This window comes from Balaenoptera ricei, chromosome 16 (genome assembly GCF_028023285.1).
Source record: "Balaenoptera ricei isolate mBalRic1 chromosome 16, mBalRic1.hap2, whole genome shotgun sequence".
Taxonomy (NCBI): domain Eukaryota; kingdom Metazoa; phylum Chordata; class Mammalia; order Artiodactyla; family Balaenopteridae; genus Balaenoptera; species Balaenoptera ricei.
In genome coordinates, this window is record NC_082654.1 from 64,703,844 (window position 1) to 64,729,469 (window position 25,626).

General features: G+C 52.9%; 1 protein-coding gene across 6 annotated transcripts in view; it reads right to left on the bottom strand.

Annotated features, from left to right (window-relative positions):
• FAM241B (family with sequence similarity 241 member B) overlaps positions 1 to 24,505 on the bottom strand; it is a 162,071-nt gene extending 137,566 nt beyond the window's left edge. For 5 of the 6 annotated variants that reach the window (XR_009498108.1, XR_009498109.1, XR_009498107.1 and 2 more), the window contains exons 1-4: positions 24,426 to 24,505; positions 23,119 to 23,268; positions 22,112 to 22,403; positions 15,316 to 15,455 (exon numbers count right to left, since the gene is read on the bottom strand). Coding sequence is in view for 1 of the 6 variants with exons in the window: in XM_059901114.1 (XP_059757097.1) it covers positions 22,134 to 22,403; positions 23,119 to 23,211 (363 nt within the window). In the remaining 5 variants the exon portion in view is untranslated. Of the gene's footprint in view, positions 1 to 15,315; positions 15,456 to 21,609; positions 22,404 to 23,118; positions 23,269 to 24,425 lie in introns of those variants that run through there. The other variant, XM_059901114.1, reaches the window with a different exon arrangement.
• Positions 24,506 to 25,626: the final 1,121 nt, after the last annotated feature.

Consider the following 25,626-nt stretch of genomic DNA (forward strand, 5'->3'; position numbering starts at 1 on the left):
TTGTAGGTACCACGGGAGGCTCAAAGGGCAAACTGGCAGATGAGTCCGGCTCAGAGCCCTAATGCTGGGAGACCTACTCACTGCCTCACTTCTAGGGACCCAACCTGCCGAGAACAAGGCTTGCTGGCCCGGGTGACCAGGCCTGGAGGTGGAAGGGGGATGCACCTCTACTTCAGGGCTTGAGACCCAGAGCTCCCCTCTCCTGGAGCAAGTGTGCAGCAAGGGGGCATAAAAGCCCCTCCAAGGGTACACATGTCTGTGCACTGGCTCCTCGCGCTTCTGTGTTCTCTCCCTTTCTCTCTCTCTCTCTGCTCCCCTGACTCTCTCTGCTTCTGTCTCTCTAACTCTCTTGCTCTCCCTCTGTCTCTCTATCTCTGTCTCTCTCATTCTTTCTCTCTCTCCTTCTCTCTTTCTCTCTTGCTCTCACTCTCATATTCTCAATCCTCAGAGAATCTCTGTTGAACTACGGAGTCTTAATCCCACTTGACAGATGGTAAAGGAGCCCTGAGGGATCCCTGAGAGACCAGCTCGGGGTCAGCCAGGGGAAGGACCAGGCCAAAAATCCAGGGCTTGGGTGACCCAAGTGGGTTGAGCACTCCACCTCCCCACCAAGCAGGTTGGCCCAGAGCAGGCTGTGGAGACCACCTAGTGAGTCGCCATTCCCCCCTCCTTCGCTTCCCCACAGCTCTCCGTGGCACTGCCCCTTCCTACCACGGGGGTGGGGGAAGAGCCCTCCGTTCTTTCCCTCCACTCCCAGCACCCACTCCTCCCTCAGCTGGGGCGGTATCGGCCTACATGTTTACCCTCTGACCCTCCCTCTGACAACCTTGGCAGCCTTCCCCAGCTCGGCACTCCAGGGAAAATGGCTCAGTGGTCGGACCAGCAGATTTATGAGGCTGAGTTCCCAGCAACTACAGCTATGTGCTCCTGACCAGAGTGGGTTTGGCTCCATCAGCGCTGGCTCACCCTGGCCTGCTCTTGGGGAAGAGGTAAGAGGAAGCTGGGTGGAGTGGGTCCCGGGAACCCCTCCCGGCTTCCAAACACGGCAGTCCTCTTTGTGTCACTGAGAAGCCAGAGCCTGGATGCGGCAGCTGGGGAGGCCCTGATGTGAGCTGGGAAGCTGGAGACAAATTTTCACCCTAGAAGAGCGTGCGTGTCAATAACAACAGCAAACCCTTGTGTAACCTGCTCTAAGCAATTTATGCATTAGCTTGTTTAATCTCCACAATGGCCCATTATTATCCCCATTTTACAGATGAGGGAACCAAAGTCTGGAGGGGTTAAATGACTTGCCAAGATCCCAGGACCCCACCCCTGCTGGCTCCAAAGACTGCTCCTGGGCGCTTCCCTGGGCCAGCTCAGGAACCTGGAACAGACCAAGCTCTTTCCAACACTGAGATGCTCAGGGATGTGCAACCGCAGTCACACCAGGCCCAGCGCACGCTGGGTTTAATGCTCTGCGGCTGCCATCTTGAAATTCAGAGTAATTTTTTAAAAAAGGGCTCAGCATTTGTATTTTGCACTGGGCTCTGCAAATCATGTAGCCGGTCCTTGGAACAGAAACCGTGCCCCAAGAGGTCATTCTCTGAAGGGAAAGCTGGCCGCTAAGCTCTGCCTCTCCACTTCTTGTTCACTGGTCTTTGCTTGGACTTTCTCGAGCTCCTTCTGGGTGTATGCTGGGGGCCACATGAGCTCTAAGTTTGTGTCTTTCTCTGAACAGTGCCAACACGAGAGACCCCAAACACTCCATCCCTCTGACCAGCCCTGGAGAGAGAAGCTGGAGCAGGGAGCAGCCTGGGCTGAGGTGACCTGGCCCCGGTCCCCAGGGCAGCTGGGAGGGGAGGCTTCTGGAGCTATTCTGTTCCATCCCACCTCCTGGCAATGGATGTGTATCTACAGCTCTCCTGAGCCTGGGGCAGGCTGCACGGCTGTAACCTTGAGCTCAGCCCAAGAACCCCACACGCTCAGAGCCAGGTGGTGGGCTAAGCTCGGCCCCCTTCTAGGTGTTTTCTTTCCCAACACCCACCCTCTTGTGGGACGTGATCCCCAGGGTCCAGGGCCCTGGGAGGCTAGATTCCAGGCTGCAGTTTCCACAGTTCCAGCAGGCAGAGCCCTCTCCCCTCAGAGAGTAGGATTCCTTGTGCCTTAATGCCTGAATGTTTAGACACTGGGCCAGTTTCATTCCTGCTGAAGCTGAGAAGCTGGACAGGGACAAGGGGAGACCCTGGGTACAGTGGATAGAGGGCAGGGGCAGGCAGGACACCAGTGTTCCATCCAGCTCTGCCACTGCACAGCAGGGGGACGGAAGGAAGCCAGGCAACCCTCTGGGCCTCTGTTCTCTAGTCAGTAACATTAGAAGATTGGACCTGAGGGGCCTTCTTTGAGGTCCCTCCTTGCTCTGAGAGTCAACAGTTTGAGGACTCAAGAAGATGGACTTTTTTTTTTTTTTTTTTTTTGGCCACGCAGCATGCAGGATCTTAGTTCCCCAACCAGGGACTGACCCCATGCCCCCTGCAGTGGAAGCGTGGAGTGCTAACCACTAGATCGCCAGGGACTTCCCTGGACATATTTTAAAGCCAGCCCACTAAGACCAGAATTCTTCTGATTGGGAAGCAACCCTGACATGATCCCCAGCCTCAACTAACATCCTATCATCTCAGCATCCCCAAGACTCCAGCAAAGGCCCGTATGACACCTTCGTTCATCTTGCTTGGGGTCAGAAGCCAACTCTTGAATGAGCGTCATGGGCAGAGGGAAGGAATGCTCTGGTTGACCAGGCTGGTCCCACCTGAATGGCCAGGAGTGAGCTGGCAGCGCGGGAGGCACAGCTCTCAGAGAGAAGTCAGCGGGAGGGGAGTCAAAGCTGCTCAGGCCATCATGACAACCAACATTGGAGCCATGCAGTCTCACTGACCGCCCAAAAGGGGCCGCCCCTCCTCTCTGGGGGCACAGAGCCCTCCACGCACCCCTCTATTGCAGCACGGCAGACGTGCCCACCTGCATCCTCTCTAAGGCAAGAGCTTCTCCGGGGGACCACACCTCATTCATCTGACTGTCCCAGCACACTGCTGAGGCTCTGGCACCGTCGCTGCTCAGCACATATTTGCTGGATGAGGACTCAAGTCAGAGGGCTCCAGAAAATAATGCTACGGAGTGTGTCCTGGAGCACATGCTTCAAGATCCATCTCCAGTGTCACCTTCTTCAGGGAGCAAGAGCCTCCATCATTTAGGACTTTGTGTTGGAAGTAACAACACTGAAAGCTTTCTCAAATGGATTAAACAAAAAGGGAATGCATTGTTCACATAAGGTGGCAAGTTCAGAAATAGAGTGGAACTCAGGATTGGTTTGACCCAGTGGCTCAAAAATGTCACCAAGGACCTAGTTTCTTTCTTTTGCCTCTCTGCCATTCATGATGCTATCTTTATCCTAAGGCCTACTTCCTTTGTAGTCTCAAGGTAGCTTCCAGAATCTCCCCCAAACCACAGACTTCTCTCTCATATCCAGAGAGAGAGGGAGTAAGCAAGCAACTCTGCCTCAGCAATCCAAGTAAAATCCTGAGACTCACTTGGATGGACCACATGTCCACCCACCAACAAATCACTGTGGCAGGGGACGGAACATGCTGACTGGCTTACGCCCAACAGGGTCTCATTCTTCCTGAAGCTACAATGGAGTCCACTGTGTCCAGAGAACCTCATAAAGGTTCTCTGCACAGGAGCAGTGGATGCCCATTTAAAGACAGGGTCCTGCCAGGAAAGCAGAAGGGCAGGTAGAGGCAACCATCGAAATCCCACTACACCTTCCCTAACTCTGGTCACCCCGATGCTGAGCTCCCAAGAACCCTGTTTCCTGCTTTATCTATACACTTATCACACTAGACTGTAAAGTAGATGTTTACCCATCTGTCTGCCACATGAGACCGTGAACTTGCTGAAAGCAGGCACCACATCATATCCACCACTGTGGCCTGTTTCAGGCCCTCACTCAGGGCTGCATACTCAACAGGTACTCAGTTTACATTTGTTCAGTGAAAAAGCTGCCCAGAGTAAAACTCTCATGAAATGGATGTCCCTCTGTCCAAAGAGGCCATAACAACTTCCTGTTTGTTTAAAAATAAGTGTGTGTAGTCTTTTCCTTGCATGATTTCTTAATGTGATCTCTTGCATCCGGAAGAATGGCGCCCGTAATTCCAGGAAGCAGGTTTGTATGTGCCATGCCGCCTGTGCTTCCTGCTCAGGCAGAGACGGGAGGGGGTGGTACACGGGTCCTCCAGGTGCCTGTTCCCCCCTTGGGGTGGCGGATGGACATAAATGTGCCCACTCACTGGTGCAGTCACCACATCCATGCACCAGAGGCGGTGCGACGGTCACAGGAAGCCCGACAGCTCAGAGTTCTGCACATCACAGGCCTGGACTGGGGGCTAAAAACGGCCTCAGGAAAACCAGCCAGGTGGATCAAAGAGTTCTTCCTGCTTTGGAGGAAACCCCCCAGCACATGAGCTCATCCCATGCTGCTCCCAGGAGGATTCCAGATCTCCAGATGGGAGCCAGGCTGGATGGCCAAACTGCCCTGTCTCCTTAGGTACATTCTTTGTCTAATCCCTGGGGTTCCAGTTGTGATGGGAGAGCGGCATCTTTGCCCCCATCCCACCAGCCTTGCCAGGCCTGTCCCAAGGCCCAGGAGGGCGGAAAGGACCAGAGTCCAGCTCCCAGCCTCTGCCAGCCCACCAAGCAAGGCCTCAAAATACAAGCGAGGACACTCGGTCACACGTCCAAGGGGACCTGGAGCTTGTGAAGAGCCACTTCCCAGACCTCCCTCGTGTAAACCAGCTGTGTAAACCTGCCCCTCTGGGGCTGGTTGGTGGAAACTGGGTCAGAGCACAAGAAACTGTTAGGAACTGAGCAGCGTGCAGCCCTGAACAACACTCCTGCTCTTCCTCAAGGAAGCTGAAGTCTCCACCTAATAGTCAACACATCTTCATTTCGTTGCTTGGAAAGTATAGACAGGGAGGGGCACCGCGGTGTGAACACCAAGATGGGGGGAAGCAAGCAAGTGCTGGGTCTGCGGGAGCCCAGCAGCTGGAGCGGGGGCTAGTGGGGTCAGGCTTCCAGCTCAGCGCCCCCAGCCCAAGCACACCCCATCCCTACCACCTTCAGAAACCCACACAGCCAGGGCCTGTCGGGCCTTGCATTTTTCTTTGGAAAATTCCTTGGTTCACTTTGTGTTTATCCTCATGGGTTGCCAACTCCCAACACACACAAACACACACTCTCATAAAACATAATCATGAAACACACACACAAGCCGTTTTTAAACCTCTGTGGGTTCCCTTCCCTCCTTCCTAGTGTATACACATTCCTTTTAGACATTCCATAATTTTATGTATTATGTATAAACATTATATATGTATTTTTATTCTGCCCTGTCTACCTAATATATCACATACAGTATAAACATTGTTTGACGTATAAACAATGTATAAACATTGTTTGATAGCACAGCTACTTTAAAAGAGAACAAGTGCAGAAGGCCATGCATTGTGGTCTGAGGGTAGGGGTGGAGAGAGACACAAGAAGCCTGGAAAGGCAAGTCTACAGAGCTTTAAGCATTGAACACACAGCACAGGATGCACCCAGCAGCTCTGGCCTGGGGGACATCCCCTCGAGCACCCATTAAGCTCCTCTGGCCTCAGAGGAGGAGACAGATGGGGGCAGATCCCAGATCTACAGCTGGAGGGCAGAGGTTCCTTAAAGAAAAGAATGCAGAAATCCAAAAACAATAAATAGGTACAAAAGTGAAAACTTATTTAGAATGAGAAAATCAAAACAAATTACAAGTTTTAAAAAGCTGACAAATTCCACAAACATCACAAAATCCAAAACGCTATTCCAGACCAGCTTCTGCCTTTGCACAGTTCAAAGCTCATTTCCCTCCCCTCCACCTGCTCTGGGGCCCCTCACATCACCCCAGGAGGCACCTCTGTGCCAGGCACAGGGGGCGGCAAGAATGCACAGGAGCCATTCCCACCCCAGGACGGCCAGCCATGAATGCCACAGCCATGGTGACACGTCTCCTTAAACCCAAACAGATTCCCCCCAACTCCGTGTCCCTTGAGCCAGACCCCAGTGATGCCCTGACAGGCCCCTGCAAGTGTCAGGCAAAGTGAAGGGAGAACTCAGTGGTCTTAACAGATAGCAGTTAAATTATTTTATTTATGCAATTATTACAAATACCTGTGACCATGGGGACACATTGCAAGGGCCCCTGCTGGGCCTGGGAAGGCTCTGGTGCACAGGGGCGCCCTGGATTTGAAGCCTTATCAGCTTCTGGTGGCACCACCTCTGCTAGAGACCTTCACCCTTCACCCTTCACTTTGTCTGGTGGACTTTGTCACAGTATAAATGTCACTTCCTCCTGACCCCCAACCTACAATAGGGACTTGCTATTCTCTCTCGCAGAACCCTGCTTTTTCCCTGTTGAGTATTTTTCATAATTTGTAGCTATAATTTTGTGTGTTTATTGATTGGTGTCTGTCTCTCCCAGCAGATGTCATGTCCCAGAGGGCAGGGACCACATCTGTCTTGTCTACTGTGTGTCCCCAAAGTCTAGTACCCACTAGGCCACTATCCACAATGACAAGGAGAGTAAACAGCGTGCTGCCGTGCGGTACACTGTGTAGTGTCAGAATGCCAAGCACCAAGGTGCTGATGAGCTCCTTCCTCTGCTCTCTGCTGGCTGAGTTACCCCCTCCCAACAGCTAACTGCCTGCTAAGTCCAAGCAATGCTCAGAGATACACAAAGCCTAAAATAAAACAAGAGAAAGGAGGAAACGATACCTGGGGAGGTTATGGGGAATCATCCACAGAGTATCACACCTTTTTTACTGTTTATTAAGGATATGAAAAATATCACACAAAACATGAAAACACAAAAACAGTGTGTTTTTTGTGTGGGGGGGTTGGTTTTTTGTTTTCTTTTGTTTCGTTTTTTGGGGAGATTTTTTTGTTTTGTTTTGTTTTGTTTTAGAGAAGGATAGCTTTACTGCTTTGCCAGGCAAAGAGGGACATAGCGGGCTCCTGCTGTCGAAAACTATGTGTCCCTTGTGTGTGTTTTGTTTTGAAAAAAATCAGAAAATTCTGGAAGGCTCAAAAGGAAGCAAGACAGACACACAAGATGGAATGGGTTAAACCTTTTTTGTCTCACAAGAAACACATGACATTACAGATCTTCCTCGATTTACACAATGAAGTTACGTCCAGATAAACCCATTGTAGGTGGAAAACGGATTTAATACACCTAACCTGCCGAACATCATACAATAGCTTAGCTAGCCCACCTTAAACATGCTCAGAACACTTACAGTAGCCTACAGTTGGGCAGAATCATCTAATACAAAGCCTATTTTAAAGTGTTGACTCTCTCGTGTAATTTACTGAATACTCTACCGAAAGTGAAAAGCAGGATGGCTGCGTGGGTACAGAATGGTTGTAAGAGCGTCGGCTGCTTGTCCCCGTGATGGCACGGCTCATGGAGCTGTAGCGCTGCTGCCCAGCATCACATATATCGCTAACCCGGGAAGAGATCAAAATTCAAGATTCAAAGTTCAGTTTCGACTAAATGTCTTATCGCTTTTGCACCATTGTGAAGTTGAAAAATCGTTAAGTTGAACCATTGTAAGACCATCTGTGTATGAATATTTCCTAGAAATATGAAATTAGGCTAGAAAATAGACTGGCCAAAGAAATGAGAGAGAAAGAAAGACTGAGGGATGGAGAGAGGGAGGAAAGGAAGGACGGAGGAAGGATGGAGGAAAAGAGGGAAGGAAGGAAGGAATCATTAAGACCTCAAAATCTGGCAAAATGAGAAAAGTTACCTAAAAGACTAACGATTCTCAGGCTGAGCTAAAACTGGCTTGTCACATCTGCAGTGAAGTACACCTGATTACAGAACTTTCAGGCTGCACCACCAGTACATGTGCCGTGCAGTGAGTTCATTTTAGGGAGAGGGACCAGAGCTGGCCACCAGCCCTCACCTCACACCACAGAAAGGGCTCCTGCCTGCACTCACCTGGACTAAGGGAGGTCTGGCCATCACACATTCAGAGGACAAACCAGGAGCCTCCAGGAGTGGAGGACTGATACTCCTTCGTGTGCCCCAGACCTGTTTCCATGGTGACAGAACCCCTCATGCCTTGTAAACCAGGAGGGGAAGCAGATCACAGGTTCCTGGAAGCAGAGCAAGCTCTCCTCCACCCCGCCCCCAGCCCCTCTGCCCCCTCCAGTATGTCCTTTGTCTACAGCTGTGTCTGTAAACACCTCTCTGCACACCCCCTCCTCTAGCCCCCCCTTCTCCTGTCTGCAGTGTAGCACATATTCCCCACCCCCCAACTGATCTGTTTGGAGAGAATGGGGGAAAAGGACTCTTTAATTAATCTCCTGCCTTCATTAATTATTGTAATGGCTTTCAACTTGTGGGAGGGAGGGGGCACAATGCGCCTAATGTGTTTTTATGTCGACAAACACATTCTCTCCTTGGCAGAGAAAGAGGCCTGCTTGGGGTTTGGGGATGTGGAGTGATTTACAAGGAACATTAACACCAGAGAAATTCTCCTGCTACAGATTCATGGGTTGGCTTTCTGTGGTGACTTGAACTCTCACCCTCACCCTCTTCTTCTCCCCTTAAGATCCCTGTCTCCTCGCCTCACTTTTCCCCCTATCCTAATACTCTTCTTCCCTCTCTTAATCCACCTCTTTTTCCCCGTGTTCACATCCCTCTTTTCCCCACCACACCCCTCTTGCTGCCTCTCGCCTTCTCGCCAAAGCTGAGGACTCCTGGGGAACACGGCTGATGAATGGAAGCTCTCGGGCTGACATTGTTCGCTGCAAGCAATGGGGCCAGGGTCCTGAAGGGCACTGTGGGCAGGAAAGGTGGGAACCGGGTCTGCTTTGCCCTGTTTCTCTGTGGAGACCCCCTCACCCCAGCCTCTAGCCGTGTCTTACTCTCCCCATTAGAACGGGAGAAGGTAACCAGGGGAACCCTGAGTAAACAAAATGCCTTCCAGGCCTTTGTGGCCCTGGGTGGGGAAGCCCACTGGAGAAGTCTTCCAGGTCTGCCATCAGTGGGAAAAAGGCCATTTGGGTTGGCAGAATTTCTGGAGAGAAGGAAGGAGATGAAGCTAAGAAAAACAGTTCCACAAATCACTCTTCAGTGAGGTGAGTCTCCACAGCAACCTGCCCAGGGCTGAGAACCACAGAGGCAGGAGATGCACTGTTGCCATGGAAACCACATCCTAGAAACCCACTGGTATTGGTCCCTGTTTGCGTTTGCAGATAAGGTGCTGGGGGCAGGGGCTAGACCTGCAGGGTCCCTCAGAGGAACAGGATGGAGGAGAGAGGGAGAAAAGAGGGGAGAGAGACGAGGGGCAGGAAAGAGAGGCAAGAGGGGAGAGAAGATGGAGAGAAGGAGCGAGAAGGTGACAGAAGGAAGGAGGGAGGAGAGGAAGGTTCTAGGAACCAGACAGCCTCTCGGGGGATCCTGAGTTCTCTGGGCTTTGCCCAGAAGAGGAGGAAGTGCCCTGTGCACTCAGTATGGGCATGTACAAGTGAGTTGAGGGGAAGGGGCCTGAGCTGAAGCCCAGGCTGAACCTCACGTCAGTTGGAGCCGAGGCACCCACTTGTCCTCATTGCTTTTACTCCATCATTATTCAAAATGCGTAAATGAAGCATACCCTGGGTGCCTGCTCACTGACCACCGAACAACCCCCAAAGGGTCTGGAACCAGAGGAACCCCACTTGGGGCCTCCGGTCCCTCCTCCCCCAGGGTGCCCAAGCACAGGGGTTCCAGAGGGAAGGTGATTGGAAGTGGGCCCCAAAGCCAGCCTCTTGCCCTAATTACTCCCAGACACGGGTCTGTGGTTCCCTTTTTCTGGGAGTTAAGTGGCCACTGTGTGCCTAGCACCACCTGCTGGTGACCACTGGGAGCAAGACAGCAGTGACCAGAATTGGCCGGTCCTAGTGTGGCCTCCACCACTGAGCCTCAGCAACCTCTTCAAGCCAGGGGTCAAACTGGTACCTTCCTCCAAGCCCCCTCGGACGGCCTGTGGGCCAGATGAACTCTTCAGTCAAATGAGCCACAGTCGCATTCGGTGTCTGATCTTGGCAAGTCAATTTCCTCTCTGGGCTCCCATGTCCCATCTGTGCAATGAAGCTCTAGAAGGGCACTCCTTATGGCTTGGATAGTCTGATTCCTTGACTCAAGCCAGAATTTAGCTCCTATCTGGAATATTTCTTTGAGTCTGAGGGGAGATACCAGAACCCCTCCCCCAATGTACTGTTCCTTGGGCTGGGGGCTCTGTAAGCCCCACGTGGTTCAAGGGCAGCCTGGAAGGCACCAGAGTTTCCCCGTCACCCTCCCTTTACCAAGTGGGCCCCGCTGAGAGGGAGGCAAAAGCTTAAGCACCATAACACACAGCACCCACTACAAGACATGTCCCAGGCCCTGCAATCCCACCTACCCCTCCTCTGTAGTCTGAGAAAGCTCCCGGGTCCACAAAGGCTCCTAGAAAACTGTTAGAGGGGAAGGAAAGCTGGGGAACCAGGATTCTCCCAATCAATGTTGGTGCCTACCACATCTGTAGGAGAGATGCCACTTTGGGACACGGTGCCAAATGCATAAGGCTTCCTGAGCCCCTGTGATTGCATCAATGCCTGCTGAGCTGTCTGCTGCAACCAAGAGAGCCAGGGCTGCAGTGGGGGAGGTCTGGAGGCAATGGTGGGCACACTGCTAGCCCAGAAAGGCAGGAAGTGAGTGAGTAGAGGCTTTGCGTCAGGAGAGCCAAGTCCAAATCACAGCTTTCACATTTAGTAGTTCCATGATCTGGTGCCATTTTCCCATTTGCCAATTGTAGATAACAGCAGTATCTACCTTCCAGAGTTCTGGTGAGGATTAAAATGAGATAATGCATGTGAAGCCCTTAGCACAGGGCCTGGCCCATAGCAGCACTCATCATTACAGACTCAATTCAGAAACTCTGGATTTGGACCAGGCCAACTCTGACTCATCATAATATTAACAACATGTATAAAGTGTTCCTCCTATTAATAACTATTCGTGGAGCACCTACTGTGTGCCAGGCATTGTGCTGGACAACAGGGCTAGAGCAACAGAGAAGACAGATATGATGCTAGACTTCATGGAGTTGCTAGTCTGGTGAGAGGCAAGGGAGAGTGGTAGACGGTCATCAAACAAATAATGACACAAAGAATAAATTACTCTCCATTCTGAAAGGGAAGCAAAAGTGCCAAGGGAGCATATGACTGGAGAGATGACCTGATCTGGGCGGTTAGGAATGATTAATCTTTGCCTCTCCCTCCTTCATGCTGACTGGAATGAGGACATGATGGCTGGAGCTTAGCAACCATTTTGGACCATGAGGCAGGGCTGCTGGATAAGAGGGACCTACATGCCTGATGACTTTGTGAAGGTGTCCAAACCCTCTCTGTATTGTCTAATTCTGATGTTTTTATTCATTTTCTTGAGAGAAAATGATTTTAATCTTCTTTAAGAACAGTATTGTTTTAGTTTTTAATTATCCTTATCCTCAAAAAGCTCTGAACCACTGGACTGGGTTTAGTAATGGACAGGCTGCCTCTTCATTAGACTGTAAGAATGTTGGGGGCAGAGGGAGTCTCCAGCCCAGGCCTTTCCTCATAGGAGAGTGATTGTAGAGTTTCGTTGAGTGGGAAGGAGTTAACAAGAGACAAAAATCATGGACAGATAAATTGAAGTTGGATGTAAATCTGGGGCAAGAAACCCAAACCATTTCAAGCAGTGTCTGAGGACAGAGCAAAAGGAAGGCGGTACAGAGAAATTCAGCAGCCAAGGACAGGACCTAGCAGAACAAGAGCTGAAGGACTTGAACCCAGGGAAAGAACTGACCTCCACAACAAAAACTTTTGGGGTGTTACAGGGCTCCTCAGGAATGGCTTGAAGTTGACCCTGACCTTGAATGTAATGTCTAGGGAAGACAGCAGAGACCTGGGTTTAAATCCTGCTGTGTCGTTTACTAGCTGGATGAGTTTAGGTAACTTGCCTGGCCTCTCTGAGTTTCCGTTTACTCATAAAACAGTAAAAATATATGGAATGATATGTATGAACTCACCCCCCCCCCCCGCCGACCCCCGTGCCACTGCCTGGCATATTGTGGCACCCAATCAATTGCAATAATGTCCAACAATCTTTCGGATGCTGTGGTGGATGGACTTTCAGGTGGCCACGTGATCTGGCCTCCTGATGTTCATGATTTTCTGAGATTCCCTCCCCTCGAGTGTAGGCGGACTCTGGGACTTGCTTCTAACCAACAGAGTGCGGCAAAGGTGACCGGATGTCTCTCCCATGATTGTATTACGTTATGTAAGACTCGGTCTTGCTGGTGGACTTGCTCAAGAGTCTCTCTCCATTGCTGGCTTTGAAGAAAGAGCTGCCACAAGTCCTACAGCTGCAAGAAAGTGCGGTCTGCCAATAAACACCCCGAAGAGCTTGAAAGCATACCGTTCCCAGTCGAGCCTCTAGATGAGAACCCAGTCCTGGGGTTCCTGTTTGCAGCCTTGCAGAAGACCTGGCTAAGCCATGCTCAGAAACTGAAGGGATAAACATGTCGCTTAAGTGCTAAGTGTTTGGTAATTTGTCACATGCAGAGAAAGGGAATACAGGCGCTGTATCAAGAGTATTTTATGCAGTATTTAAGGAATATATCACTTCACTTTTGTCAGCACATCAACTCTAATAGGGGGTATTATTACCCCTATTTATAGAGAGAAAACTAAGGCTGGGGAAAGGGGCTTGATTTCCCAAGGCCACACGGCAACTGGGGAAGAGGGAGCTGTGACACAGGCTCTAGAGACTACACAGTGAAGAGCCCTGTGACTGGCCTGCCGGCAGCAGCATTAGCTCTACCTTGCACAGTGCCGTGCAGCCACATGAAGGCCTTTAGGCAAATGCGCTCTGCCCAGTTCTCCACAGACCCCACCCCTCCCTATGGCCTGGTCCCCAGCTGTTTCACATGGTTCTCTCAGCCACCTGCCGGGCTCCTGAAGGCATTTGAGTCTCCAACCCCACATAACTAGGGCACTGGGAGTTAGAGGCCACATAGAGCAGGTCCTGTTTCCTCAACGGTTTGGGAGCAAAGGGCAAGAGCCGAACTACCCGGGGAATGGAGCAGAGACAACAAGGTACCAAGCATCCCCAGGGCAATTCCCTTCCTGAGCTGTGAGGCCACAATGCATCATTGTCATGACATCTGTGTATGGTGACGTCAGGGTCACTGCACCCTCCACACCCCAGGGCTGGGCCTGGTTTAAGGACCCCACCCCAGGGAGCAGTGCAGCAGAAGGATAGGGATGGAGACTACAGCCTTAGAGGGGACCCTCCAGCTCCTGAGGCAGGGGCAGCGAAGGGGCCAGGGGACTAGGGGGGGTCCTCATCTGGTGGTCTCCACGGGAGGGTTACTGCTTCATTTAGAGAGACACAGGGACACCGGCAAACAGCACAGCAAGCCCCAGGAGCCCTGACTCAGGGATGCACTTACACTGTTGACCCAGGTTCTTTCCTTCCTTCCTTCTTCCCTCCCTCCTGCCCTCCTTCTCTATTTCCTCCCTCCCTCTTTTTCAACCACTTGTGCTGGGGGTGGACAAGGGGGAACTGCCTGTATTTATAACTTGAGAATCAAGGCCAAGTGCACAGGTGATATTTTTTTTCCCGATCCACTGGAAGTCACAGGATCAACCCAGCCAAGGCAGGAAGGGTGAGCTCTGCCCTTGGGTCGCCCTTCTCCTTTCAGTTCGGCTGGTCGCTTGTGCCTTCTCATGCAATTCAGTCAATGATCCCTAAGCTCTGATTAGGGCCCAGCCTTCATCAGGGGCTGGGAGCACAAAAAAGAACCAAGTAGTGTGTGAAAGGACAGGCACCACGGACCCCACTCCCCATGGCGAGAGAGGCTTCTGCCAGGAGGAAGTCTGGCCAGGCCAGCCCGGCTTCTAGGGCTGGACCCCACACCGCAAGTTTTAAAGCTGCCCACCCAGGTGAATCTATTGTGCGGCAGGGGTTGAGAATCCCTGTCACAGGGAAGGGAACACTCTGTCTCAGGCATCTGTGGTTGTCTTGTCCCTTCCCTTGCTGAAAGCATCTGGATTTTAGTCACTTCATCAGAAGAATATGGTTTCTCAGGATTAGGTGAGCTCAAAGTTGCAAAAGAAAACACCTCCCCTAGGCTGCAGCGGGCTCTAGCCCAGGCCAGTGCCTCAGAGGCAAACTTCGTAGCTGCAGTATACTGGTAAGTGCCATATTGGAAATGTTCTCAGTTTTTTTTCTCCTGGAATTTCAAGAGCAAATTACATTTTGAACACTGTTGGCTAAGGACAGCCAATTTTCACCAATGAGCACTGCAGGAAGGGATCCAGTACAAACCATCACCACGGCACGCTGCTACACACCAGGTACTATATACGTCTACCATCTGGACCTCACAACAGCCCTAAATGACACCTTCTCCCCATTTCACAGATGAGGAAGCTGAGGCACACAACTAGCAAGTGGGAGATCTGACTCCCTTACTCCTTGCCTCCTATGAAAAAGACAAGCACTAGACAAGGGACACTGTGTCCTGAATGACACCAGATCACAAAATCACATTTATCAAAGGAAACTGGGCTGAGTGAAGACAGGTGAGTGTGAAAGTGCTGGTGGGCACTGCACTGGGCGGGCTGCACTAGACACAGCTCCCCCCAGACCCAATCTAGAGAGAGCCCAGCCTTAGAGAACAAGCGAGTCTCTCCCGCTGGGGCCACCTCCGCGATGACAGCAAGCCTGGACTAGAAAATCACCCAGTGTGAGACTTCCCATTCTATCTCCTGCCCTGGAGGCTCAAGTACCAGGGGCTCTTCTTCAAAACAGGCCCAAGGCCCTTGGTGACAGAGTCTCTTCCTGGGGGCCTCAGCCACCCTGCACCCTCCCCCATCCCCTCCCCTCCCCTCCTCTCCCCTCCCCTAGGGGTCCCAGCCCAGATCTGCCGCCTCTGTGCAACCACGTGTGAGTTGCTTTAACCTCTCCAAGACTCAGAGTTGCCATCTGTGAAAAAGGGAAAGATGTCTAGTTTTCTTTGTGGGAGGATGAAATGAGACAAGGGTCTTACCCCAGGACGAGACCATAGTAAATTAATTCCAGTGTTATCGCATGTACTCTCCACCAGAAACCGGAGTTCTGCTATTACCGAAATGCAAGGCAATCGTAAGCCTGGGCTGGCTGAGTGGAGCACTCACCTGGGGCAGGAGGAAGGATGATTTGATGGAGGGATGGAGGTCATGCTCCTGCAGAGACATTCCACCAGGTGGCGCCACGGTACAACATTCACAGCCCTTCAGGCCAACACACCAGGATCGCTGGGGTCTCCAGGGTCTTCCTGCACAAGAAGAGGATTTCATTCAGTCAGAGCTAAAGAAAGCCTGAGGCTGTGTCATTCTTCACGGCTTCCCTCCATCTCCTTCATCTAGATCTTCATCAAAAGTGTGGTGGGAAGGGGCTGGGGCCACAGGGACAGTGACAGTGGCAATGCCAGGCCCTGTCAGCAGCAAAGTCCATCAAGCACCTACTATGGGCAAGGCCCTCTGGCAGGTATTGTCGAGTTTTAGAGCTGAGAGGGGCCTTCAAGGAAATCCACCCTTGCCCCTTTGTTTTTCCAGAATGGAAGGAGGCCAGGGGAGGGTCACGCCTGTCTGTTAGAGGTGGTGGAGAGGCCCGCCAGGCTCACCTTAGGGTGCAGCCTGACTCAGGAGGACAGGTTTCAGGTGAGGCCACCACGCCTCCTCCCCTCCTCCCTGCTGAGCTGAGCCAGACAAAGCCAGGGGAAGACAGGAAAGGCACCCCATCCGACTGCAAAGGGAACAGAGAAAATGAACTGGGTGTGACTTCCTAGGCTATTCCTGCCTCACCCTCTCCTGGGACACAGGACACTCTTCCTGAATGTCTGCTGAACAGACTGCAGACCTAGGACCAAGTTTAAACCATCCAGGGAGCTTCCTCCTCCAGCCCTGAAGGAGGAGGACATTTCTGTCAGGGCTCCCTCATTTCAGAGAAACAGCCCCATAGAGTGGTTCAAGGTCAGTGCTGCAAGGCCCTTGGGGGTCAACTGGGTCAACCCCCTGTGGTACAGATGATTCCGTTGAGGGCAAAAGAGGGTCAACAACTCACCCAAATACCAAAACTCTATAGAATGAGGCAGCGTTCTATGCACTAATATGAAATGTGTCCAGGATACTGTTACGTAAAAAAGAGAGGGCAGAAAACGTGTCTAATTTTCCATTATTTATATTAAAAAAGAAGACAAAATTAGTATATTTGTGTTTGCACATAATTGCGTAAATAAGTTCTGGAAGGATTTAAAAGACGTTAAAAACAGTAGTTATAGGGTTGGAGGGGGAGATGCATGGATGGATGGATGGATGGGACAGGGAGGGAGGGAGACTTTGTCCATATGCATTTGTACATCGCTTGATCTTTGAACCATGCAAATGAATTCTGTTTCAAAAACTAAATTTTAAAAATAGTTTGCCCAAGATCATACAGTGTTTCCCACAGTTGTAGGATGCTTTCACATGGTAGGATGCTTTCACATGAAATGATCTGGGGTGCACAAGGTGACTGTAAGCAATTCACAAACACAGCACTGAATCATTCAGTGAGAAAGCCATTCCTTTTTCATTTCTCTTCAGTCTTCTGAATCCGTCAAGGGGAATGTCTCAGTGAGATGCTAGTAGGCCTTTAACACCTTTCTAAATCCTGGTAAACTGCCTTTTTAACAAAGAAAAAAGGCATCAGGCTTAGAGCCTTGGTTGACAGCAGCAGCTAGCTAAAGGGTGAAAATGGAATCATGTTATTTTCTCTACACTGAATTTACTTGTACTAATATCTACTAGGAATGGCAAGTAACATTGGTCTTCAATTTGCAATAGCAACATGAGTCTTCCTTTTCGAAATATCTTAAGTAAATTGTATGTTGCTCTAAAGAAAACTATGACATAAACCCTAATGCCATTGCTCTGTGAATATGGTATTATCAAGTGCTAACCTTGCACCAGAAACTGCTAAGTGCTTCCCATGAATTAATATACTGATCCTCCCATCCCTGGGAGGTGCAGATGAGGACACAGAGAGGCAGGGAGAATGTGGACCTTGCCCAAGGTCACTGGTTAACTGGAGGCAGAGCTGGAGTTTGAACCCAGGCATCCAGCCTCCTGTAGGGCCCAACACCGGAGGGACTAAAAGCTGGTGGCCCAGTGCATGCAGACCAGCCCTCCCTCCTCCACCCGTTGGCAGCCTGCACTTTAGGTAGTTATCCTAAAGGCTCAGCCTCATTTGGACAGCTTTATCTTCCTCCTCCCAAGCTCTGGGTCCCTAAAGCCAAATGGTTTCAGCTCTCCCTCCACCCCCTAACCAAAGAATTATAGACACACACACACACACACACACACACACACACACACACACACACACATGCCCTCTGCGATTCCACTGAAGCACTCCATCTGCTTCCTGAACTTTCTCGCTCTTTGGGGTCCCAGGCAGCAGCACAAGGAGGGGTAAGCTCTGCTTCTCCCGCTGTCGTGCCCTGCTAGACAGGTTGCAGGCTTCTCTCTCCATCTAGTTTTGGGGGTAAAGCCCTCTGTCTCCCTCACCCTCACCTGTACCATCCTTCAGGGACCCTACATGAGGTAACTGGATTTCTCCCCTTGCCATTTTGCAATGAAACGTCATGCATTCAGGAAAGCAGGGAAGAGGGCTGCACCCTATTCAATGGCTCTGGCCCAGAGCTGGGAAGCTACGGAGGCCACCCAGCCGGGCAGCTGCAGCCAGCATCCTCGCACCCACCCTGTGCCCTCCGCCCTCACAGAGCTGATCTAGTGGTCACAATGGGTCCCAGCAGGTAGTGAGGCCTGCTCCCACCCTGTCTCTCTCCTCTCTCTGGGCCACAGGCACCCTCTGCACAGTCAGGAGCTGAACTACCCCTCACTCACAACCCTCCATCAGAATCACCTGGAGGGCTTTGTAAGAGGCAGGCTCTGGACCACATCCCTGAGCGCTTCTGAGAAAGTCTATGGTGAGGCCTGGGAATCTGCATCTGAAACAAGTCTGGAGGTGATGCTGACATATACCAAAGGTGAACAGAGGAGTGGTCAAGCATGTGGGCGTGGCCTCAGTCTGCATCCTAGCTCCACCCCCTACTCACCTGGGGGGTGGGAGGGGTGCGGGAGTCCTGGGGGCGAGTTATAAATGCTCTACAGTGTGCTCAGCAGTGAAAGGAGGATGACAGTGATTGTACCTAGGTCATAAAGTTCTAGTGACAATTAAATGACACCAAGTGCTTAGCATAGTGTCAGGCACACAGCACACTTGGCAAATTCCTCCTGTCCTGACACTTGAGACCTGCAACAAGCCCCTCAGCTTCCAGGAACGAGAGCAGCAGCTGCATTTCTTCTCCAACAGGAGAAGGTGGGTGGATGGTAACACTGGTCTTAGAAGCCCAGCACCACCCCAGCTGGGGGTCCTAGGAGCTTGGGACATGGTGGCTGCTCTGGCTGAGCCCACAGCACAGGAGCTGTGGTCCAAGGCGGAGCATCCGAGGAGGAGATGCAGGAGCTGGAGGAGTCCTCCCCACGCCCTCTGTCCATCTCCCTCACCCACTGCACTAAGCGTGATCCCTGAGGCTCTGGGCAGCAGGAGGGACCCAGAGGGACCATCACCCCTCCTTAGAGATGAGGAACAAGGCCCTAGAGACTAAGTGAGCTGTCCAAGGTCATGGACCCACAAAGCAGAGTAGGGCCTGCAAGCTTCCTCCAGGGCCCAGCCGGCCAGGGTTGGGGGGGCCTTCTCTGCCCTCAAGGTCAGGTGTCCTTGGGCAGAGGCTCTGACCACCACACCAGGGTTTTTCCTCAACTCACAGAGCCAGAGTCCCCAGTCAGGGAGCCCAAGTCCCTGCCTCTGCCAAAAGGCCCAGGAAGAGCCCTGGAGGCAGCAAATCATGTAGCTCTCTCTCAGGCGCAGTGTCTCTTCTGGGGATATGGAACTGCGGTCCCCTCCGGCAGGCTAGCTGGAGGGCGGGGAGGGGTAGAGCGTGCAGAGCAAAGGGCTTGGAACTTGTGGAAGGAAGGGCCCAGGAGGCCGCGCGTCCTGGAGATGGAGTAGGAACAGAGAGTCGGACCCCAGCAGCTCCTCACCAGGTGACCCCAACCAAGGAGTCAAACAACCCCACAGGGGGTGGGAGCTATTTCCAGCCCCATGGAGGCGTCGGAGGCCTAGTGTGAACCCCGCTGTGGCTCACGAGGCAGCCAGGCCACACATCCAACCTGACACGGAGACTCAGGGCTCCGAGGATTAGCCCTAGAGATTAGCAGAAACCTCCCTTGAAATCTGTCCCCAAGGTGGCCCAGTCTGGGGGGTTCCGTCACGCAGCAGGCAGGGCGAGGGGGGTGGCGGGGAGGAGGCAGGGCCCACCCTCCTCAGCAAGCCTCCAGCTAGGATGCACACTAGGCCAAGGTAGCCCTTGGCCTCTCTCAGGGGCCCATCGGGCTCTGCATCTGGCCACCCAGGCAACAAGTCTCTACCTGCTCAGAACATGCCTGCACCATGATTTCTGAGTGCAGGCAGGAGAGAGCCCACTGAAGGGCATTCACACAAGAGGTGGAGACGCGGCCCCCAGATGGCTTATAGCAGCTCCACAGGCTGCACAACCCCTGGGGGCGCCTTCCCTCAGCACGCTGCTTCTGCCGAGGCAGACTTTCGGACCCTGGACCTTGAGAAGTGAGGCAGAGCATTGGTTAGCAAACTGCCCAGAGCCCGAGGGGCATAGGGAAGGTTGGTTGAGGAAAGGAGGGTCAAGAGGTGGGCCCGTGGGCCCCTGGGCCTCCCCCCCCACCGGGCCACTTCAACCAGCACAGCTCTGTTGGGTCTGTGTCATGGGTGTCGAGCTCAATCAACAAAAAGCACTTCTTTCTTGAATAACTCACTTCATTCGAGCCCCCAACTGCTTCCCTTAGGCTGGCTAACAGGTCCCTGGGGAGGTGCCACTGCCCCAGGCCTGATGCCCAGGGTTCCTCCTGCCCCCCAGTGCCTGTCCCGGTCTGTCTCCTTCTAGTCAGAAGCAGGAAAGAAAGCCCTGCCCTCTCTGAAGCACCCTCAATTCTCCTCAAAGGCCTCAGGCTTAGGGAATGGAAACTGAATTATGGAAAAAGACACAGTTCTCAGCCCTGAATCTGTGGACTCAGATTCATACCCCTTAGAGGAATTTTATATATTGAGGGTCCACTTAAGATTTATTTCTTCAGAAAGTCCCACAGCTTTGCAAGGCAAAAAGAAAGGGAAAGCCCAGCCCCAGAGAGATGCACTGAAGGAGGGTGTCAGGAGAGGGGGTGCCGTGCAGGATCACCCCCTCCCCCACGGCTGCTGGGCTAGAGCCACAGGAGCCTGGGGGCTGGGGGATGTGCTGGGCAGAAGGAGATGCCACGGGGAACAGGCTTGGGCATCACCTCCGCTGCCCAGGCCCCAGTGGAGCCGCTGGGAGCCAGACCTTCCCTTCCCTGTCTGCAGAAATAAAGACACAGAAAACCCTGAGACAGGAGTCCTATCTGAACAGTATAGAGCTCCCCCGGGAATGTCTGTGATAAAGGCCACCAGCCCCCTCAAGGGCAGCAGTGGGCACAAGGGTGGGGGGAGAGGGTTCTGTTCTCCCGCAGCACCGCAGGCGCTCCGCAGGGATGGAATCAATCTCCATCTCTCTACCCCATCCTCCCCCCACATACATGATGGTTTGCTGCCCCGGTCCTGGCTTTCAAGAAGCACCTCTAAAACCTGCCTTCTTCCCCCAAACCACCAGACCCAGAAGGATCTTAAGAGGAAGGTGAGGTGAGAAATCTGGTCCCTGAGCCGGGGAAGCCCTCCAGCTCACCCAGCCTCTCCCTGACCTTCAACGGTCAGCACTGTAGGCCCAGAGCCCTCAGCCATCCGATGCCACACCCCGCCCCCCAGCAGGGCCTCCACACAGACCCAGGGCTCAACCAGCCATACCTCAAGGCCTCCACTCACGGAAAGCAGAGCACCCTCAGCCCACGTGCACGGAGTAGTCAGCGCCAAGACCCCTGCTTTCTAAGGAGAGTGTGCCGAGGTTAGAGGCTATGAGAGCCTCAGGGGACTGAGGGAGGTTGAGCAGCCTCTGGTCAGAGACCCTGGGAAGGGAGGCCAGCACCCCGGCTGTCCTGACCCCACAGCCTCATTGGCCCTTCTGGTCAGAGAACCTCTCCCACACCACCCCGGACAAGGCGAGCATCTCAGAGTAAGCCAGAGTTATCCAGGCATCGGTCAAGGGGCCCAAGTCCAGGCTTCACCTGGCCCCCTGCCCCTGCTCTCAGAGCCCGTCAGGAAAAGGTTAGAAACCACCCTCCAAGGTCAAATGCCCCCCTCTACCTGGTCCCCCAATCCCAATTCCTCCCAAACCAACTTCGCCACGTCTTCCAGATCTACATGCAATTGTACAATTATTTACGAATGTCTTTACATGGACTCACTTTTACTTAAATTTCTTTATTGAAAACGCCACCACAATAAGTAGAATACCAGTACCACTTGTCATAAATAAAAGGTAGCCAATAAAAATATACCATTAAAACAAAACAGAGCTATAAAAGTCTGGAAACTTTTCCCACCTGCCCTAAGCTCAAGGCCTGCTCCCTAGTAATGGGGAAGTCAGCCCGTGTTCCAGACGCATGAGAACATATTGGCACACAACAGAGACTTTCTTCTTGGCATAAAAGGGTTGGGTGAGAATTGGAAAGGGAATCCCTTTCTTGCTCTGACTTTGTGCTTAATGCCTGATACTACCGAAATGCATCTCAGGGGAATGAGGGTATCACCTGATCCTTTGGGAACGTTGGACTAGAGGCTCCCTCTGCCTCATGCTTAACACAACATGGAAACGTGCTCTCTGAGCACACGTTCAAGGCACCAGCGAAACTCCTCCCCATGTGCCTGCTCTCACACCAAGGCCCAGCAGCTCCCTCTCCCACACACCTGCTCCAGCAGCCCCCGGAGGTCACCGCTGGCTCAGGTGGGACACCAGGTAGACGAGGCCCACCAGCAGGAGTCCACGCACACCAAGCATCATGAGCAGGAAGAGGAGCAGGATGGAGGTCACCGGCTCCACGGCGTGGTTGCCCAGACGCCACTGCGGGAAGCCCATGTTCACCAGCTGCCGGTTGAGGTCGCTGAAGGGGGACTGAGCGGCACCCAGCCTGGCGCCCGCCTGCTGCTGACGAGGGCCGGGACCCCCCAGCGGGGCACCATGGCCCCTATTGAGAAAGCTCTGGAAGGTGAAGACAGAGAGAGACAAATGAATCCAGAGAAAGCATCCCTGGAGTTGAGGCACCAGAGGCAGGAGGGAACCCTCTGGGCGGGGCCCTGCTCTCCCCTACGGCCACCCAGGGCCATGCCCTCCTTTCTCAGCAATCCTCACATGCCACCCATGGGGATCCCAACCACTGAGTCGCAAGCTCTCAGAGCACAGAAAATGCCAGTCCATGTTCCCTATGTCACGTCAGGGAGAAGCTGCCCGGGACAGAGAAGAGGAAGGGGGCAAGGAGGGTGGGACTACACCCAGGGCACAGCATCTGGGCAGGCATTTTTAACACTCCGCACTCCTTCCTTTAAACCATCATTGTGTGGCTGTGGGTTCCTCTTCTCCACTTACTCTCCAGCTTCCCTCTCATCCAACAGACTCTAAAAGATGCTAGCTCCAGTGGGGGTTGCTGACCAGGTTAAGGGAGAGAGAACTCTTGGGTTTGAAATCTGGGAAGGCTGCCTGGAGGAAGGAGAGCTGGGGAGGCAGGGGGCTGGGCAACAAATCTATTGGGGTTTTCCCCAAGTCTTAAACCCCCATGCTGCTCAGCCTGGCTCTCTGCAAAGAGGACTTCGGGCTAGAGAAGGTTAACCACCAGTAAGGGAGCTTCTGGGAGCTAAGGAGTAACTGGTACAGAGGACGGGAGGCCAGCTGCTCCCCTCCACAGGGTCCGGGCGACTACCTGTCGAGGGGTGCTGCTGCGTGGTTGGGTAGTGTTCCTCACACGGGGGTCATCGTCCTGCACAATTTCCCCATTGGCCAAGATCCGAACCATCCTTCCAGGAGCTATGGGTTCCTGCTGGGCTGCACCTTTCCCCAGACCACAAAACACCTGAAGGAAAAAATTTACCAAAGTTAAAGAGATGCTTGCTTTCAGTGGGAGAAACTGAAATTCTGGGTGCTCACATTGGTGACCCATGCTGAGTAGGCAGTGTGTCTAATTAATAAAAAGGAGAGAAATAAATACAAGTTGTTTGCCAAACAAAAATCTTTCAGACTTTGAGTCCCCTAGGAAAACTATCAAAAGGATTCTTGGAGAAGAAAGTTTTATTATTAACCACCACCTCCAGCAACAATGGGGATGACAACCCTTGCTGGGGCCCAGGCCCTGTGGAAAGTCCACCCAGGCTCATCTCACTTACACCTCCCAACACTCCTCCGGGGCAGATACAGCTAGGGACCCAGAGGGGCTTACCTCCCTCACCCAGGACCATTCATCCATGGGCAGCAGAGAAAGAGCATGAAGCCAGGAACTCCGGCCCTAGTAGGGAGTCCAGTACACCAGGGTCCCCAGTGTCTCCATTTCCCTTCCGTTAAAAAATGGTCCAGGGAGATGCTTAGGACTCAGGCCTTCTCCCCGCAGGAGATCGGGCCCACTTCAGAGTTACCTTCCTGCAGAGGGCACACTCTCACTTGTCCCTCACCTCTCAGGTAACACCAGGCGGGCACGGCCAGCCTTCCCGAAATATGGGATGAGGGATGCTGCTGAGGCCCCACTCACAGACCACCAGGGGGTCCGTGGGCTGGAGATGGGGGCCTTTCCACGCCTCTCCCGAATCTGGGTAAAGGCCATCATTCTTCTCAGAAGATGAGCCAGTTTTCGTCTAAATTCTCAAAAGCACTCGTGACACACACGCCGAACGAGGTTAAGAGCCCTTGTTCTCTCGCCCGTGGCCTGGGCTGGCGGGTCCCCATTTTGAAGCCTTCTGGCCCTTGCAGAAGGCCAAGCGGGTCCAAAAGGTCCTCCGCAGTCCTTTTGTGCTTTGTTATCCCGCCCTTCTGGGTGGGCTGAGGGTGCGGCGGGCCCTCCCTGCACCTGACACTAAGGGGGGATGGGGGTGGGGAACGGAGATGGCGGGGTGGGGGGGGTGCTTGCTGCCGGGGTGGGAGAGGCCGCGTCCCGGGCCGCGGAGCCCGACTCCGAGACCAGGCCCGGGGTAGGGGAGGGATGCGCCCTCACTCCCCCGCGCCCAGGGCCCGGACACTCACCTGCGGGCGCGGCTCCCAGGCCTCGACGGCGTCCAGTCCCCGCGGCTCCCAGGCCGCTTCCTCCCACCTGACCTCACAGGAAGCGCGCGCCGCAGCCGTACGGCCCCGCAGGTGCCGCAGCAGCTCCCTCTGTAGGCCTCTCGGGGAATTGCAGCTGCCGGACACAGGGCGGCGCAAGGAGCGGGAGAGAGAGAGAGGGCGGGAGAAGAACGAAGATAGGACCGGGTGGACCACAGGGCAGGGAGGGAGGAGACTAGTGCGGAGGAAAAAGGAAAGCAAAGAGGAGGGAGAAGAAGAAGAGGAGGAAAACCCTACGGGGTGGGGGCGCCTCTGGCCTGGGTGGCACAGGCTCATCCCACCCGTATGAGTTTGCTGAGCCCGCTCAGCAGATGCCCCTTAAGTAGAACCCAGCCCTGTCCTCAAGGAACTCCAGCTCCTGTTCCAGTGTGGAACCTCCCAGTGGGGAAGACGACACATGAACCACAGGGCAAGTGCAACTAACTGCAACGTGAAGGAAGGCAGGCTTCCTAGAGGAGGTGGCCTTTGAACTGGGGCAAGAAGGGTAGGTAGGAGTTTACCTGTCAGGCAAATAAGGAAGGGCACCTGGCAAAGGAGTGAACGATCAACCTCTGCTTCTTTCGCAGTGTTTTCACCCCCCACCCCCACCCACCTTCATAAGCTGCTCCCTGTGGACCTATTCACCAGTGGAAGAGAATAAGCTCAGCAATCCCACAACTTGAGTCAGACTCTGGCAAGTTACTGAGCTGCTCAGTCTCCTCATCTGCAAAATGGGGCCAAACATAGCAGTTACCTACAGGATTGCTGTGAAGATTAACAATAAGAGTCTCTGGCACATGGCAAGTGTTGATAACCATTTGTTATGATTATCAAGCAGTAGATGTTTCTGGGAGCAGATATTTATTAAGCATATATAGACCTAGATGCTCACTAGCCCCTGGGTGGGGGAACAGAAAGATTGAGACTTAGACCTTGCCTCAAGGGCTCATCTTCTGCCACCACGGTTTAATTATTTGATTACGAAAACTTCTCAGTAAAAAATGTTGAGCAGGACCCCTGATATCTGTATCTTATTTGTGTATTATTTATTTGTTTGTTTATAAATTATACATGTGTGCTATGAGAGCAGATTGGCATTGTGGATAAAAGGTGGATGCTAGAGCCAGCCTGGGTTGGAATCTGG